The sequence below is a fragment of the Myodes glareolus genome, chromosome 5, assembly GCF_982192425.1.
Source record: "Myodes glareolus chromosome 5, mMyoGla1.1, whole genome shotgun sequence".
Lineage (NCBI taxonomy): Eukaryota > Metazoa > Chordata > Mammalia > Rodentia > Cricetidae > Myodes > Myodes glareolus.
The window spans coordinates 60290965-60309965 of NC_142030.1; the positions used below are offsets into that span (position 1 = coordinate 60290965).

At 36.0% G+C, this 19001-nt stretch overlaps 1 protein-coding gene across 2 annotated transcripts in view; it reads left to right on the top strand.

Moving 5' to 3' along the window:
- Positions 1 to 19001, top strand: part of Firrm (FIGNL1 interacting regulator of recombination and mitosis) — a 43469-nt gene that overhangs the window by 20990 nt on the left and 3478 nt on the right. For both annotated transcript variants that reach the window (XM_085687992.1, XM_048421462.3), the window contains 11 exons: positions 1386 to 1534; positions 1778 to 1892; positions 3733 to 3919; positions 4954 to 5036; positions 5632 to 5683; positions 7224 to 7313; positions 10567 to 10752; positions 12908 to 13030; positions 14914 to 15009; positions 17029 to 17142; positions 18709 to 18813. In XM_085687992.1, the coding sequence (XP_085544118.1) occupies positions 1386 to 1534; positions 1778 to 1892; positions 3733 to 3919; positions 4954 to 5036; positions 5632 to 5683; positions 7224 to 7313; positions 10567 to 10752; positions 12908 to 13030; positions 14914 to 15009; positions 17029 to 17142; positions 18709 to 18813 (1300 nt within the window). The remainder of the gene's footprint in view (positions 1 to 1385; positions 1535 to 1777; positions 1893 to 3732; positions 3920 to 4953; positions 5037 to 5631; positions 5684 to 7223; positions 7314 to 10566; positions 10753 to 12907; positions 13031 to 14913; positions 15010 to 17028; positions 17143 to 18708; positions 18814 to 19001) is intronic.

A 19001-nucleotide genomic window follows, 5' to 3' on the forward strand; every position in this document is an offset into this window, starting at 1 on the left:
CTGAAATCATAGATAAGAGGAAACTGTTATACAAGTTTACTTTTTTACTTAACTGTCTCTTCTCACTAAAATATAAACTATATAAAGGGCAGTGTTTTCTATATTCTTTTTAGCACTACTGTAGTACCTCCTCCTTAAACAATGCATCCTGCTACATAGACCTTTAAACATTTGTGAAGTAGTGTACAAATACATCATGAAATTGAGAGATATTTAGATGCTTAGTTGTAGTTCATATCTGGAACTTTACTACTTATATTTTATTTTATTTTATTCATTTATTATTTATTTCATTCTTCTTAATAATTAAGCATCTTGTTAACTATGTGTCATAGAAGAAGGAATACAGGAGTAAGGAGATGAGATTAATGAACAAAGTGACATAGATAATTGGCAATATGTGAAATAGGGCTTTTCTTTGTCATACTAGAAAAGACTTCAGGTATTTGTTAGGTGCATCCTTTTAAACGTTATATTACGTGTTAGACATTTTGCTTATAATGTCACACTTACCATAATTAAATATTAAGTAGCTGCAACAATATTGAGTACTTATTATATTTCATATAGTTTTTAATTGAAGTTAAACTTCATTACTGAGACATTTCTGTGAAAGTCTTTTTAACCCCCTTTAGTGTTTGTATATTTTTTCTTAAAAAGCTTTAGCTTCTAAGAAACAAAATTTATAATAGATTCAGCATTTACCTATTTTTTTTTTTTTTTGTTTTGTTTTTCTCTGTTTAACAGTCCTGGCTGTCCTAGAACTCACTTTTGTAGATCAAGCTGGCCTCAAACTCGCAGAGATCCTCCTGCCTCTTCTTCCCAGTGTTTGTATTAAAGATTATGCCATTACTGTCTGGTGCATTTACCTATCTTAAAGTAACTATTTTATCTTATTTTTAATTTAATTCAATTAATTTATTTATTTTTGATTGTTTGAGATAGGGTCTGTACTTGGACCTCAAACCCAGTGTAGTCTTCCTGGCTTGGCCTCTTGAATTGAGGTTACAGGTGTGAGCTATTAAAAACAACTTTCAAAAGAAGTAAGCCAGAATATATCAGACCTATCTTTTAACATAGATTTTACTAGTAGATTAAATATTTGTTATTTACATTTTTAAGGTTACCTTAACAAATGGTATTAAAATGCCTCAAACTAGTACTAAATTTCTCTAGAAAATATTTCTCTATAGAATTATAGCTATGTTATGTAGTTTCTAGGTCCTCATATCTTTCTACTACCAATTCAGTGTTTTGAGCCCTTTTCCTATAAAATACATAGTTTTTATGCTTTTTTTCACTACTGTGACATGAACTTGTGATACATTTATTTAAATCCAGAAGATCGCTATTAAATACGTGAGGGTTTTCACCTTTGTTTGCAGCAAGTTTCCTCCAAGCCTGTATGCTGCTAGGATGTCCAAAGCACTGCAGGAGGAAATAGCAGGCTCTTTCCTTGTGTTACTGGACTCACTCATCAGCCAGCTGCTCACGTCCCAGCCTTTTGTACAGGCAGTATTGGATAGTAAACTAGGTAAGCTTCAAAACAGATTTAGACCATCTCCTTGATATGACATGTCATATACAGTTGTTTCCCTTCAAGTAGTCACTATTTTGTGAAATTTGAAAATTTTATTTAAAATTCATTATAGTTTTATTGAAACATCACCTATTAGTCATATTTGTACTTTCTTTGTATAAAACTATCAAATTTTTGCTGAAAATATTTTGTATATATTTACCATTTGTTTTAACATATGACTTTATTACTGAAAAGACCTGCCCTGTGAACTGCAGCTCCCACAAATCCTGCTCCTGGTTGTTGTCATGGATAAGCTGTGCTCTCAGCCTAAGGATGTACAGACTCTGTGGTGTACAGAAGCTACGACTAGGTAACATTTTGCTTACATATAATCATATTACCAGTGGTTTAGTGGGCTCTGTTAATTTGAAATGATCTTAAATTTAAGTTTAAGCCAGACATGGTCTGTGCCTATAATCTTTCCTCTGCAGGATGCTGAGACAGAGAAGCACTTGAACTTAGCATTTTTGAAATCACCTTATCATATTCTGCCTAATAGCTATTGTGTAGAAAAACTACCATGTAAAAGATATAAAATATATATAACTGATGCTAAAATATTTTAATTTTATTCACTGATTATTACCCATTGGTGACACTAAAAACATTGACTATAATGGTTATAGATGCAAATAACAGCGTTGAGAGTGAGTTGCAATAGGAGCTGGAAAGATGGCATATCTGTTAACAGAGCTTGCTACTCAATCATGAGGCCCAAAGTTTGGATCCTAGCACCCATGTTTGGTGGTTTACAAGTACCTGTGACTCCAGCCTTAGGAATCTGACACCTTGGTTTCTCTGGATGCGCATGTGCAGATACACTCACACAGATGAACATACAGGCATATGCATAAATCTTTTTTTTTTTTTTTTTAAAGCTGTGATAGATACTGTACAGTGTCTCCCAGGAAACAGCACGTGTCTTCACCCTTTTTCCCAGCACTGCAGCCCAGGTGCTAGTTTGTTATAACTGGATTACTGCTATACTCTTTATTTTTTTTTCCTCTTGGCTGGTCTGGTTAATCTGAGGTTCAAACTGGTATGCTTACAAAAAGAAGTAATGTTCAAACTTTGAAATTTTGTGACCTGTTCTGTTATTAACCTGATTCCTTCATTAAAATATATATAAAATATTTTTATTACTTGAGAATTCCATATATACATACAGCATATTTTGATTATATTCACCCACCCATTTCACCCTAAATTTTCCTAACTTTCCATTCATTCTCAGCTTTGTGTCCTCATGTATTTTTATAACCCACTAAGTTCAGTTTATGCTGTCCATATGCTCAAGGGTGTGTGGCTATCAAATGGAGTATGGTCAGCCAACCAGGGGCCATACCCTTAAAGCAAACCAACTCTCCTTCTGTCAGAAACCATCTACTGTCAGGAGTGGGGACTGTTGAGACACTCTGCCCCTGTGCAAGGGTGTTGACTAACTTGGTCTTGTGCAGGTCTTGTGTAGGTAAGCATAGCCTCAGTAAGTTTCTAAGTGCAAAATCCTGTCTTTCCCAGAAGGCAGTGTGTGGTGCCTTCCTGCCCATGCTCTGGCTTTTTAACACCCTCTTTTATTTGTAACATAACATATGAACTTAATTATATCATTTTATTTTGTCTTACAGACTTTTATTTTGTCTTACAGACGTATATTTTGTTTTTATTTTTTTACTTGAAACCTTTATGAAAGTTTCAACTATTTTTATCTTAAAATGATCCTTCCATGTATGTTTAAAATAACATTTAATTTAGCTAAGATCAATAAAAAACTTTGAGTTGATTTTATATAACTTGGCACTATTGTAAGTGATGGAGATTTTTAAATTTGTTTTATTGAGTTTGTTTCTTTGTTTAAGATGGGGTCTTGCTGTGTAGCCCTGACTGTCTCAGAACTCTTGGCAGTCCTCCCATCTCCTCTTAAAATTACATGCCCAGTTTGAGAAAGTTTTGTTCAAGAAATTCCTTAAAGATTTTTTTTCTGGCAATAAATATGTTTTATTTTTTATATCTGTATATTTATATACATTTTCAATTATTGATTTTTATCTTCTGACATTTTGATTCTCTAAATTAACCCTGTTTATTACATTTTACCTGCTATTTGTTAACTTCTATTAATGCTGTGCTCAATGTTCTTAATTTTCCTGCAGGATGTCCCTGTTCAAAGCCATTTTCTACAATTTTGAGAGGTGTTCTGGTGAACTGTCTCTGACTGCTTGTTTGCAGGGAGTAGAGGGTAAAGGTCAAGCCAAGGTGTCTGTTACTTTATATCAGCACGTCTGTGTTCATCTATGTGCATTTGTTGCTTCTTTTCATCCCTCACTGTTTCCTGAACTGGTAAGTGCTCTACAAACTTGGAAAGTGGGGCTTACACTTTGCTTTCTTTTCATTGAAATTGTATTTGTTTTGTAGAAGAACATGAGAATTAATGACTGTAGTAAACTTCAACCTAGTCACCTCAACTTGTACATTTTGTCGTTTTGTTCATTTGTGTCTTAAGAAATGGCGGTCTTGATCATATAATACTAGATGTACTGTTTAACTAAAACATTTGATAAAACATTTTGTGTTTTGTGTGGGGAGATATAAGAAAATCCTATGAGAAGTGGAAACACAAGAAGGGGATGTTGCCTAATGTACTAGCTACATTTCTGTTGCTGTGATAAAAAACAGGAGGAGTTAAAAAAGGGAGAGTTTGTTTTGGTTTAACGTTCCATAAAGAGAGTCCACATAATGATTGGGGGTGCACAGCATTTGGTGACCAGAATAGGAAGCTGAGAGATCACACCTCAAACACACACAGGAAGCAAACTCCACTTTGGAAATGAAGCAAGTCTATAAACTCTTGGTGTTTGCTCCCAGTGATGTACTTTCTCCAGCAAGACTTCATGACCTGAAAGTTTCATAACTTCTGACAGTGTCATGAATTGGGTCCAAATGTTCCAAATGTGGGGAACAGTTTTTTTTCAGACTACTATAGTCTTTCATAAAAAGTGAATTGTGTAATGATTAGTATTTTTTACGTGGTTTTATTTGTAATGGAATTAGATTTAAAAGTTGAAGATATTTTAGAGAAACTTGTCATGTTGTTTGAAAGCTTTCAGAGAATGGTCTTTGTGGCTCACAATGCTGAGTTAGCACTGTTAAGATTGCTTTCTGTTCCCCCTCAACTTAACACAATGAGTAGGTGCTCAACAACAGATAAAGGAATGGCATTATACTTCTTGTAGATACTAACCTGTGGAGGTTTCCCACTGAGGATCTCTTATTTTGATTTGTATAGTGCTTTCTGATTGAGTGTGAGAAATGTGATGTTAATATCTCATGAGCATCTGCCAAGGAATAAGTTGACATTTCTGTTTTCTCACTAGGATACTGCTCTACTGAATGCAGTGCTTAGTACTAACATGACCACCTCATTGCTAGCGATGGACGTGTGGTGTTTCCTTGCTCGGTAAAGAGTGCCATTTCTGTGTTTAGATTGAGTTAGTAGTGACCAACATAGTTTTAAGTTAATAGAAAAATTCTGCTTCTGTAATCTTTTCATGGTTAGATTCCATGCCACTATACTAAGTTTGGAAACAAGTGTCCATTTTTAATGTTTAAACTAGGAGGTGAATGTTTAGGCAAATCTATTTACTATGATGTTCCTTGGTGATGGGTGTCCAGTTTGAACATGCCTAATTTGAAATCCAAAATGTCTTAATTTTAAGCTTTGAGCACTGATGGTACCAACAGTGAAAAGTTACATTTCTTGAAACAGTTTAATGCTCAAGATTACTAGAAATATTGAATAAACATTATGTATATAGCCAATTATAAAAGATAAATATAATTATAAAAGATAATGTTTTGATTTGTGCCCATCCCCAAATCTCATTGCATATATGCAAATATTCTAAAATCTGATAAAATCTAAAATCTGAAACACTTTCAGTATAAGACATTTTAGATAAAGGATATTCAACCTGTAATAGTTCACATGTCCTTACCAGGGTGTTTTCTGTGTTCTTGCTCTTCCCCTAACTATAAACTCTTTTAATGTCTAGATATGGAACTGCTGAACTCGGTGTGCATCATGTCACCTTAGTGGCTCATCTGGTAAGTAGAATTCAATGACCTAAAACACCTACTTTCTATGTTTTCTTTGGAGATAAGATTTTATTTAGTTATTGGTTTGTTTGTTTGTTTTTGAGACTGGTTTTCTCTGTGTAATAGCCCAGGCTTTCCTGGAACTTGCTTTGTAGACCACGCTGGTCTTGAACTTACAGAGATTCACCTGCCTTTTCCTCTCAAGTGCTGGAAAGAGATAGTGATATTTTTGAATGTTAATAGAAATGGGAGAAATAATAGCTAAATTTAATGCTAATTGTTATTGCTAATTTAATCCTAATACAAAAAAGTAGTAAAAACCCCTCTGTATAAAATGGAGAATTTTTTCATTTTCAGAAGGGGGAAAATGTCTAGGTCAGTTGATAATGTGTTTAAAATTGAATGTAAAGTGAAGGTGAAAATGTGACGGTGATGGCTAAGTGCTCATCTCCCCCTCTTTACTGTAACCCGAGGTCTCCTGTAGTTACTGTGTTTGTCAGGATGGTGTGAAAGGGATTCAGTGATTGTGATCTTCTTCTCAGGAAAATGAAGGAGGTTTTTACTGAGGACAAACATAAATGGACTTAGTGGTTCTTTATCTTTAGTGGTGATTTTAATTATGAGGTGTGTTCCATATGAAGTACTTATGACTCGTCACTGTTTTTAACCATAGCCTTTGATAATGATCATATCTTAGCCCATCTATCCTTTGCTTCTTAGTCATATATTTCTGCATGGACCTTTAATGATTGTTATATTCCAGTGGTGAGTAGCATAACCTGAACAACTGACTTTCTAGCTCTGTGTGTAGCTCACAGCCTGGTCTTTCCTGTTGGAAGGCCTGACACATGCTGTACGGAAGACAGTGATGCTTTACATGTCTCAGAGCTTCAGTCTTTGTTACTTACTTTTTTAAATTTTTATTTTTGAATAATAAAAATATTAGTTTTTAGATTCTGTGTGCCTCTATATGAATGGCCATGTAAATATAGGTTTGCACAGAGGCCAGAAGTGTCAGACCCCTGGGAGCTGGAATCACAGGTGGTTTGCAAGTGACCTAGTCTGGGTCCCCACATGTTCTCATGCTGTGCCATCTCTCCAGCCTTCTCAATTTACTTATTTATTTATTTATTCTCTAGACTAAGATATCTTATTTAGTCTAGTCTGGCTTTGAACTCAAATTGTGTTTGCCTCAGCCTCCTAGGGCTAGGATTACCTTATAATTGCTAACTCAACTTTTGCTATATATTAGTGTGCTTAGATCCTTAAAATTACATAAATTATTTTGAGTAATGACATTAACATACCAGCTTATTGTCAAAGTGGTAATTACTGAATTATCATGTTCTTAAATGTAACACAAAAGTTCCTTTCTCATTGAAGCAACCACGTTTCTTTGAAGCAAAGAAATTAAATAACCATAAATTAAAAATATCAAAAAAATTAAAATTAGTTATAGTTCAATCTCTCAGAAGGAGCCATTAGTATTTTGGTGTATAATTGTGTCTTACAAACTGTTTTAACTCTTCTTTCTCTCCTGTCTTTCCAGATAAAATCCTGCCCCGGAGAGTGTATCCAGTTTACCAACCTGTCAGTTCTGTTAAAGCGTCTCTTTTTCTTCATGGCCCCACCCCATCAGGCAAGGATATTGTCTGTGTCAGTGTCTTTAGTCAGCTGTGAGAATGGAACTCAGTTTCCCTCCCCTTTAAATGTAGTATAACTAGAGCACAAATTAACATTGATGCTTTGGTAATTGATTTTAGGTCTGTGTAGATTTTGATGTCCCTGTTTCAGTTCTGGTTACAGATACCATCTGATTCAGTTGTCCTGGAATATCCCGCCACCCTCTCTCTCTTTTAGTATCTTTAAGATGGACAATGAGATAGCTTTGCGTCTTTGTTCCATTTATTAATTCTGTTATGCTTTGAATGATGTATCTTACTTTTTCAGAGTAAGTAAAATTGATTTTTAAGGAAAAATTACAAGTATGATAAGCCTCAGTTGCTTACTGTTGTGAAGTCAACAAGGTTTGCCATGGTTGAGGAGTTTCTTGTCTCATGGGCCTGAGTAGCCTTGTAAAGTGTGGTAGATGGGTACCATTGGAACTTTTGTACCAGGTTTTTGTTTGTGGACTCTGGCCTATAGTGTAGTGGTGGGTGTAAATAAGGCTCAGTAGTTGGCTTTTGTTGTTAAGCAAAAATTCTGACAAATTTGTGATTCTGACAAAGAGTCGAGCTTGGAATCCACATGAAAGAAATTTGCCTGTAAAGCCTTTGATCTTGGCTTGAATCCTGATTGTATTAGTGGTGCAGCATTAACACACATCAGAACGAGTGTGTTTTACTGAAAGCTGACACATGCTAAGATGTGTTTCTCTTTCCGTGGGAATAACAGTTGAATGTGTATTATAACTCAGTGCTCTTACTTCAATTGTTTCCTGATTGAGGAAAGAGGGATGTCCCTATTTAAACATACTAATAACTGTGTGTTACAGATTTCTAGTGCTGTGATAACAAAAACTGACCAAAAACAACTTTAAGGAAGAGAATATTGATTTGGCTGAAATTCCAGGTTTAAAAGCTCATCATTTGCAGGGAGGTCAAGGCAGGAAATTCATACACCCACAGTCAAGAGAGAAACAAATGTACCCATGTTCTTTTGCTTGTGCCTTGGTTCAGTTTCTCCACTTTTCTCACAGTTCAGGACTCCTTGCTTAGGGAATGGTGCCTTCCCTTCCATAGTAGGCTGGGTAACTTAATTAAGGTAACCCCCACAGGCAAACCTAATGTAAACAGTTGCATATTGAAACTCTATGCCCAGCTAATTCTAGATTGTATCAAGTTGCAATTAAAGGTAACCATCACATTGTGCTAGTATTTTTATGTAAGGTGAAATTTACTACATTTTCATTTTAAGCCCTTCTTAGTTTTAAGGAGGAATCTAAATTTTCTGCACAGTGTTTTCTTACATGCCACTCTTCTTGTTTGAACTGTTAGCCCTAGTAGCTTTAGAGTGATGTTTCAACGTTAGGATAGAGTCTTAAACTCTGAAGTGATTAGTTTTGGTAACACCCTTTAAAAACATTTTTATTGTGCTGGACATTATTATATGTCATATATTCCTTGAACGGGGACACATGTTGATTCATTTATAAGGAAGAATGGTTCTTGAATTGATTTCTCCAGTTGAATCATGGCTTTCTTGATGCACTTTCAATTTTCTGCTGAAGTTGCTTATTATAAATGACACTCAGCTTTTTCTCTCCCTGGAACTCACTCAGTAGACCAGGCTGGCCTCGAACTCACAGAGATCCAACTGCCTCTGCCTACCGAGTGCTGAGATTAAAGGTGTGCACCACTACCGCCTGACTAGACACTCAGCTCTTGAAGGATCCTTTTTTTCTATTTGTAGACTCTGTCACAGCAGGTGACCAGTCTCTTGCTTGTTTTTGATTCACAGTTAATAAAAACTCAGAGACGGATATTGGGGTTCAACTTGAAGACCAGAGAAGGAAAGCAGCCAGCCACTGGCTTTTACCTCTACCTCAGTGTGAAAATGGTTATCCTGTCTCCAGGAAACCTCAGAATGAGACTGAGATTGAGCTGTCTTTTCCCATTTTATAATCCTCTCTAGTGCTGGGATTAAGGGTGTGTGTCACTACTTCCAGGTTTCTATGGCAAGCTAGTGTGACTACTGAGGTTAAAGGTATATGTCATTGCTGCCTGGTCTGTAAGGCTGACCAGTGTGACTGTTTTACTTTTCTGATCTTCAGGCAAGCTTTATTTATTAAAATACAAATGAAATGCCACTACATGTTTTGTCAGCTAGATATTTATTTTCTGCAAATTAAATAGAGTTCATATACAAATATATAATAGAAAGGCCCGGCACTATCAAATTTAGTTGTATTGCTTTGGACTTAAGAGGAATTTTTGTTTAGTTTTTAATGTATGACAAGTTTTCTGAAGTTTAAATACTATTAATTCAACTATCTCATTTCTTTAAAAATATACTAGTATTCTTAATTAGGTTCTACAAATTTAGGAATTAAATACACTATTTTTTCTAATCTAACAGTTGGACTGTGTTTTGAACTTTTAGTTCATATTTTTATTGATGCTTGACATCTGCATTTTAAAAGAACAATATCTCGTTTCTGTTAATACAATACATGCTTTGGATTCTATCTCAGTAGAAGACTGTATTTACCTATCACAATCTTTTTTCTGGTTGTTATTTGTTTTATACCTTCCTTTTGGGAAATTAATTAGTATGTCCTCTAAGACCTAGCAGAGCCAGCTAATCCATTTGAAAACAGGACATATGACCTTGACTTCATGTTCTCAAATGCAGTAAGCTAAGATAAAAGCCAGGAGCATGGTGGATTCTTGCCATATCTGGAATATTAATTTGACTTAACTATATAAGGTGATGAGTACTTGGAAGACGGCATATCTAATGAGTAGAAAGAAGATAAAATATCTGATGTGAATAATAATGAAAGGCATTATTTATCACTTCTTATTTTTTATATCATGCTTCATTTAAGCATGATTTTTCATTTTGGAAACAAATACAATAGCAATAAAAATCATTGTGCTTATTTATGTTATGTTGATCTGGTACCCAGTGATCTTATTGTGCATTTAAAAAACAGATTTTAAAATATTTTTGTTGGTTCAGACAAACTTTCGGTATGTGGCCCTGACTGCCCTGGAATGCACTTTGTAGACTAAGGCGACCTCAGACTTGCAAAGATCCTATACCTCTGTCTCCTGAATGTTGGAGTTATCTCATATACCACTGCACCTGACATAAGTGTTGAAGTTAATATTCAGTTCTTGTATATCCAGTGATCTGAAGTTGCTCATTTCATTCTCACCTTATTTCAGGTAGAGTTTATCCGGAGATTTTCTCCAGAAGAAGTAGACAACTTGCCTCTGTGGCAGTGTATTTCCTTCCAGGCATTATCTGCTGATCTTAGGAAGCAAGCTGCATGTGACGTGATCAGAGTATGCACAGTGCAGTGCATGGACTGGTTGAGCAGCAGTCATACTCTGGCAGAACTTGATTCTCTGGTGAGATAGTTTTGATTAATTCAGCAGTTTACTTAGCACTGTTTTAGGTAATCGCTAGTCTTCTCTTTCAAAACAGCAATATTTTTAGATCTATACATTATAAAAGGACCTTTGAGAAAATTTTATCGATTAATATAAATTGAGCAGGAAGGTTTCCTCTGTTGTGTAAAACACATTTGGAAAGCATAACAGCACTTCATTACTATTTTTGGTAACACCTGTCTTAATGGAGCAGATATAATTCACTCCCTCACACTTAGAGAGGATCTCATCACTGAGTAGGCCAGGGTGGCTTTGAACTCATGATCTTAGCCTCCTTAGTGTTGGATGACAGGTGTTTACCATTATGGCCATCTTAGATATGTTTGTTTTATTTAACTGATTTCTCATAAAACAAAAAAAGAGGTTCATCTATAAGTAGAAAATATATGATTTTTAAAAAATGGACTAGATACAGTATTTAGAGTTGAATTTTCCACTTTAGTCTTTATTTGATTATTCATTTATTCAGCAAATAAACTTTGAGTGTTCATATATAATAAATTCTCTTTTAGTCACTGGGGGAATAGATATAACAGGAAACAAAATGAAGAAACCCTTCTATTCTTGTAGATGCATATTCTAGCTAAGCAGTACACAGTATAATAAATACTGCCATGGTAAGTATAACAAACTTAGTAGGGATAAAAGCATACATTCAAGGACTTGGAAGCTTTCTTTTTAATTTTTGATAAGAAGTTGCTCAAGGCATATGTTTCCATACTAAGTGGTTCTTCTATACTTTTGTAAAATGGCAGTTGACCACAATTATTAAGATAGTATAAAATATTTACATAAAACCAAATAAGTGTTTTTGTGGCTTTATTTATCACAGCTAATCATGAGTGGGTCAATTTAAGTTTGTCATTTGTATTTAATATGCACTAGTTTCTAATCACTCAGCAAACCCAGTCAGTAGACTCTCAAGATGTATTACACTTATATAATAAAAATATTTTGGGTGTATTAGGTAAAAACACTACTGTTATAAAATTAACTCCCTTTAAGTTATGGGCAAAACTTGTTGAACGTATTTACTTGTAAAGGGAAGTAGATTAATCTTGAATGAAATGGTATAAAACAACTTTAACAAGGTTATAGCTATTGAAGTATAGGATTCAAGTCAGTGTTACTGATTATTACATTCAAATATGACCTTCTCCTTATATATACCTTCCCAGATGTTAGTATAAGCCAGAAAGAGATCTGAGTTTTGTATGTAGAAACAAAAATGAGTCTAGAAAAGTTTGTTTTCTGTTTCAAATCCTAGACGCTATATTTCTTAAGTATTTTTTTTGCTTATAAAATTGAAGGTTTCTGTAGCATCTCATGGTAAAAAACAGAAATAATAAAAGAAATCTAGTAACCTATACAGATTGCTGGGTGCACAGTGTTGAAAAAAAATGTGGCTTTCTATTGATGAGTACTTTAAAGTAGGCTGACCTTGCTCACCATATGTTAGGTTTCTATTGCTATGACAACACAATGACCATAAGCAACTTGGGGAGGAAAGGGTTTATTTCAACTCAGAGTCCATTACTACTAAGGGACAACAGGGCAGGAACTCAAGGCAGAAACTGAAGGAGAAGCTTTGAAGGAACAGGACTTCCTGGTTTACTCCCCATCACTTACTCAGCCTGCTCTTATCCACAGTCAAGGCCACCTGCTCATGGGGTGGCATAACCCCCAGTTGACTGGGCCCTCTCACACCAGTAGCCAATCAAGAAAATGCCCTACACACTTTCTTACAGGTAATCTGATAGAAGCATTTTCTTAATTGGGATTCCTCTTCTCAGATAATTCACACTTGTATTAAGTTGACAACAACAACAACAAAAATAGGAAAAAAGCTTAGTAAAAGTCAACATTGTTGCTATTTTAAATGAACATTTCAATCTAAAAGGAGAACATGCTTTTATGTGCAAGGAAAATTGATCTTAGTATTATAATTATACTAAAACTTTGATATATATGTTTTAAAAAGCTGAAAAGAATGGCTTTATCTCTGTGGATTTTATGAACAGTTATAAGTAACTTATACAATATTTATAATTAGGCCTCTGGTCCTTTAAACTAAATTTGGAAACTGAAACTTTCTTCTTTTCTCCCCCTTTAGAACACAGCACTCTCTGCTTTGCTTGCTGTATGTAATTCTGCTGGTGATGCTTTGGATATTAGACAACAAACTACAGTTATTGAAGTTGTGGGCCAGCTTTGGGCTTTTATAAGCATTCAACAAGTAAATCATTTTTTTAAATACTACAGAATATTGACAAGAGAATATTAGAATATCCCTACAGATTAAATTTTCTAATTTCTTGAGGTGATAAGTAAAAGTTGTGATTAGATTTCACCTAATTGTATTCTGTCTCAGATAGTTGTTATATATTCATATGGGGATAAAGGAGTGTATGCATATGTGTTTTGGTGCGTGCGTGCGTGTGTGTGTGTGTGTGTGTGCGCGCGCGTGTGCGCACACACACACGTGTACCAGAGACGACTTGGGTGTTTTCTTGACTACACTTAACCTTACTTTTTGAGACAGGATCTCTCACTGAAACTGGAGCTCCAATGAGCTCCTGAGATATGTCTGTCTCTGTTACCCCTTCCTCCCAAAGCACTGTGACTACAGATGAGCCCTGCCACATTCAGTTTTTTGTGGGAACTGGGGATCAGGATCAGGTACTTTACTGACTGAGCCATCTCCTTAGGCCCTTTCAGGCAGTTTTTTGTTGTTTATTTTATTCCAGTAATCGTAGACCCTGCCACAGTGGCAACCACAGTCTCTCTATCTATGTTTATGAACTTGTTGGACCCTTTTAAAAATTAAGTTTCATCTTTTTTGTTGTTGTTGTTGTTGTATTGATGTCTATTTGTGATTTTAAGTTTTTTTTTTTTTTAGTAGTTCAGTTGACAAATAGTGTGTTACTTACTAGTGAAAGGAAGTAGTAAGTGTTGTAGCTAATTTGTATTCCTCTTCCTAGCAAAGTCAGGAAATCAAGTGTTTATTAGGCTAAAATTATAACATATCCCCTACATATGACTGTAAACTTAAGTTTCTTATGTTGAAGATTTAAACATTTAAAGTACAATGTTTGTTTTCTTTAACATGTGCCTCTGGCAACCAGTGGAAGTTGAGAGCAAAACAAAAACTTTGGGGGAAGTAATAGAAATTATTTTGCAGATAATAGATTGTTGGGGGTTCAGGTTTCCTGTAAGTCAAACTTAGGGCACCCTATGTGCTCTACCACCGAGTTACACCCTACGTCCTGCCGAAAGACCAGGTTTATGATCCATTTCTATGGTCACGTTGCCTTCCTGCAGTTGTGTCACTTGAGTAGGGGCTGCCCTGAGTTTGACACAGCACTCAGTAGCCATTCTGATGCCTGTGCTGGGGTGTGGCTTCACAGCAGTATGACATATGCTATGAAGAGGTAGAATTTTACCAACACCATGGATATACAGGTTTTTAAGTGGCCAACAACAGTAATTAGACCCCTTTAAATCATCTATTTGAATGATGGCTCCTCAGTTTCTATCCATGTGATCTTGAGCAAATATTTTTCTCACCCTGTTTTCTTCTTATTAAAATGGGATGATATTATGTACCACTTAACTGATGTAAGTATATAGGTGAGGTAGTAATTCTAAACCACATATCAGCTGGTATATAATAAATGCTAGTAGGGTACTGTTGCCGCTGTTCTCGTGTGTGTCTTAGTTAGGCTTTCTGCTGTGAGAAGCACCATGACCAAGAGCAGCCTGAGGATGGCGGGGTTACTTTGTCTTCCATCTTACAGCACATCCAGAAGAGTCAGGGCAGGAACTCAAGGCAGGACTGATGCAGACGCCTTGGAGCAGTGATTGTTTACTGACGTGCTCCTATTGTTTGCTTGTTGTAGCACCCAGGACCACCTGTGCAGGTGTCCACAGAGGGCTGGGCCCTCCCCTATCAGTAATAATCAGGAAGTGCCCTACAGGTTATCTACAGGTAGTCTGATAGAGACATTTTTTAAATTGAGGTTCTTCCTACATAACTGTATGTGTCAAGTTGATGAAAAACTAACTCTTCTATCATGTAATTGAAAATTCTCACCAAAATTACTTTGTTTCTTGTTCAAGGTACTAAGTCAACCCTATGTTCAACAAACATTTAGACTTTTACTCCAGCTACTGACATTTTTCATCCAAACTGTAGATCCACAGCTGATAAGTCAGGTAATAATGCGACCAAGTTGGTTCTTTGCTCATTGTTTGTGAATTTGCAGTGATTTATTTGGTTTACTTGTAAGCCTTTAATCCTTTCCCCTCTTCCTTCCGCCTGTCTTATGGAGTTCAGACTGGCCTCAGACTCATTTGGTAGCAGAGGATGCCATTAAACTTCTCATCCTTTATCTTTAGAAGCATGTGGCACCATATCAAATTTTTATGCAATGCTGGGAACTGAATCTAGAGCTTTGTACATACTAGGCAAACACTGCACCAGCTGAGCTCCACCATCTCCGGCCTTTGCCATCCTTTCCTTGTGAACTGAATGTGTTTCAGCTTTACTTGTTTTCATCAAGATTGTCACCTTCTCACTTCTCCTAGTGTTCTTGCTGTTAACTCAGCCTTTGTCTGTTCTCAGTCACCTTTAGGCTTTATGCTCTGCCATTTAGTAGTCAGAATTTTGTGTGACACAATCCAGGAAAGAGCCTGCCAGACTGCACAGGAAATAACCAAGTTTGCTGACCTCTGCATTTATTGTCCTTTCAAAGGCACTGCCAACAGCTAGCTTTGAGACTGCAGCATTGCCATGTCTTTGTTTCCTTGAAAAGAATGAGATTGCTTTTAAAAAACTGGTACTATGAATTTCTTCTTTGGACCCCAGCTTACTTGGTTGGGCATAGGCAGACTTACTATCTGGAGTGTCTCTAAAGTGCTGCTTCTGAGGCAACAAAACATGGGAATGCCTTCCTCTTATCTGAAATGACTGAGAACTTTGAAATGAGTCCATATTGGACAGAATTGATCTGCCAAATCCTGTTAGCTTTAGTTCAGGGTCAGGAAGCCTTAAAAAAAAAATAGTAGAAATAACTTTTTATTTAGGAAAAGTATGGAAGAGGTGGAATCCTGTCATCATATATCATGAAATGGAACATAAAATAAACTAAAAGTAGGTGGTAAAGCTTTTCTTCAGGCTTTGTTTCTGTTTAATTGTATATATAAATTGGCTTAGTAAGCAAGTACTTTAATTAGTTACATTCAGTTACTGTGTGTGTAACGTGAACTATTACAAATAAAGAATGTGGGAAAACATACTGGATGAAGTAATGTTTGAATTTGCTGACTGAAATTTCTGAGGTTCATGTTGAAAAATTAAATATGACAATTTTAAGAAGTACTTAAGTCTTAAAAAGCTTTAAGCAACTACAGTTGTACAATTGCGGTGTTCAAATAGGGATTGTGTAGTTTGTAGATTTCACCTTTGCCCCTTTCCATTGTTAGGAGCTGACAAATTAAGCCTCCTGGTTTAATTCACTTTATTATTTTCAACCCAAGAGCAATGAATGGCTTTTTACATTTTAAAGATTGTTGAGTATATATTAGTATTGTGTGATCTTTGACATATAAATATCCATATATTTAACACAGAATGTGTCACTTTTAAAGCCCAAATTTACAGTTTTTTTTTAAAAAAATAAAACAAATTTGCAAATTATTTCTTTAAATAATGAATTTTAGTAGAATTGAAAATGTAAAATGCTTAGCTGGCACAGATTTTGGAACACAAATGGTGATGTAAATTTGCCTATGCCCAGTCAGGTAAGCTGGAGCCCAGAGAAGGAATTCAGCAGTATCAGTATTTGAGAACAGTCTTATGTTTTCAAGGAAACAGAGGATCACCCTGAAGTTCATGGAGACAGTATTCTGTAACCCCATAGCTAGCTGCTGATAGTGCCTTTGAAAGTACTACATGAATGCAGAGTCCACCACAGCACCAGGACTTCTGACTCAACTATTTCCCAAATTCTGATTGCATATTAGCAAAGTACACGAGTTGGAGACGAGAGACTATTATGGTGAGAAGAAATATTAACAACTCTTTCATCTGATGCTCTCTCTCCCTCTGCTTCCACAATTGAGGCTTTGCAGACTAGCTGCTCCGGGTTTTGTCTTCTTTCCCTTCCCCATACAACCACGCCTTGGTAGCAAGCAGCTCTACTTACAACTGCTCTTTTGTTCTTACCTCTTCAGGTAGTAACTTTACTGACCTCACTACTTAAATTGGAGCCTCCCGACCATGTCTGTCTGACAGTGCTGGATTTTTTATCTTCTCTGAGCAGACTTTTTATACCTTCGGCTATCCAGGTAATACACTCTTTAACAAAAATGCAAAATCTAAAGACACTCTCTAATGACTAGGGGAATTATAAGCTTTTGATTTTTGTTTATTTTTGAGACAGGGTCTCATACTGTAGCCTAGCCTGGCTTAGAACCTGAGGCAGTTCTCTTGCTTCAGCCTTCTTAAGTGCTGCGGTTGTGATGTGAACCACGCTGGGTATAGGTTTTTGATTGCTAAAATCTTGTGCCTATACTAACAAAGTTATGGAAAAAGAAATACTTTCTGTTAAGAAGGGTCATTGTCAAAATAGAGTACCTTTTAAGTAATTTTCTTTTTAAAAATATAAGTTAGCATTCAAATAATTTACCAAGTTGCCTACTGTATTCTGGAATACATTCTGTTATATGCCAGTATCTAAAGGAAGAAGTCATTCATGTTTTCTAGGCAATAGTGGCTAGTGAGGAAATTTGGTAATGAGTTATTGTGGGTAGATTCATGAAACAGCATTTATTTTTAGAGACAGTATTGTAATGACAAGTGTGTATTTTGCTTCCAAAATTATATTTTAGTGCCCTAGGGGAAGACTACCACCAAATTTTAAGACTACCTAACAAAATGAGATTCTCTTAAACCAGGAGCTTTGTCTTACTATTATAATAAAATCCCAGGGTTTCTAGATTCTTGTCTTTGTTTTACCTTCAAAGGGGAGAATGTAAAAAGCTCTCTGGCGAAAATCTTTTCAGAGTCAATGATGGGCTGTATTTCAGTACACATGAAAAGAAGTAGAATTCTAAAAGGTTTCTTTTACTTATTCACAAGAAAATGACACTAATTCACCCGTTTCTATCATGTCAACTTATGATTCAGGAGATAAACACAGATGGTGGCAGCTTTTCTCCTTTTGACAGAAGTACCAACTTGCATTTGAGCAGTCATCCTTTTTTTGGAAAAGGTCTTAACATGTAGCCCAGGCTGGTTTCAGACATGTACTCTTTATTATAAAATAAATTTATTCTAGAGTGCTGTTTTGTTCGTGCAGATTTGTAGGTGGTGCATGGCTGCAGAATCCATACAACAAATGCTTTGTTGTCAGAATAGCAGTGCCTTACAGACCTGGTCTGGTAAGGTCAGGTCCTGAAGAGATGGGAGGTTGATGAGCATATCCAGCAGGCTCACATAAGCACACGTGGAGGTGCTGGTTTAACGACTGGCGGTGTAGTAGCCCCATTCTCAGTTCGCTGAAGCAGCTGACAACAATGCTGTGATAACGTAGTGTAGTGAGTAGTGAGTGCTATGGGAGAAAATAGAGCAGAAGAGGGGGGCAGTATGAGGGGATAGGAAAAGGGAGCCCTTACTTGGGTGACAGGTGAGTATAAATATGAAAGGGAAGGAGAAAGCCATGTTTTGAGCAGGGTATAGAGAACAAGTACAAAGCTTTGCAGGTCATTGTAAACCCTTGGTTTCACCCTAAAGGAAATTGGAAGTTATTAGGAGAATTTGAGCAAGGAATAGAAGAACATAATGTGTCCCAAAAGTAGACAGTATCCTATATTGAAGTTTTTTTCTACAGCAAGATTTGGTTCTCTTTGTAGGACAAGGTGCTGCCCAACCTGCCTTGTATCTTTGCTTTATTGCTAGCCAACAGGAATTGGCTGCTAGAGCAACATACTTTGGAGGCTTTTACTCAATTTGCTGAGGTAAGACCAGTTTATCATATTGATATTTTAGTATTTCTTTTTTTTAATTTTTATTTAGGAAATATAATTTTTTTTATTGATTTTTATTGAGCTGTACATTTTTTTCTGCTCCCCTCCCTGCCTCTCCCCTTCAACCATCTTCCATGGTCCTCATGCTCCCATAATTTAGTATTTTTAAATGTTTTGGG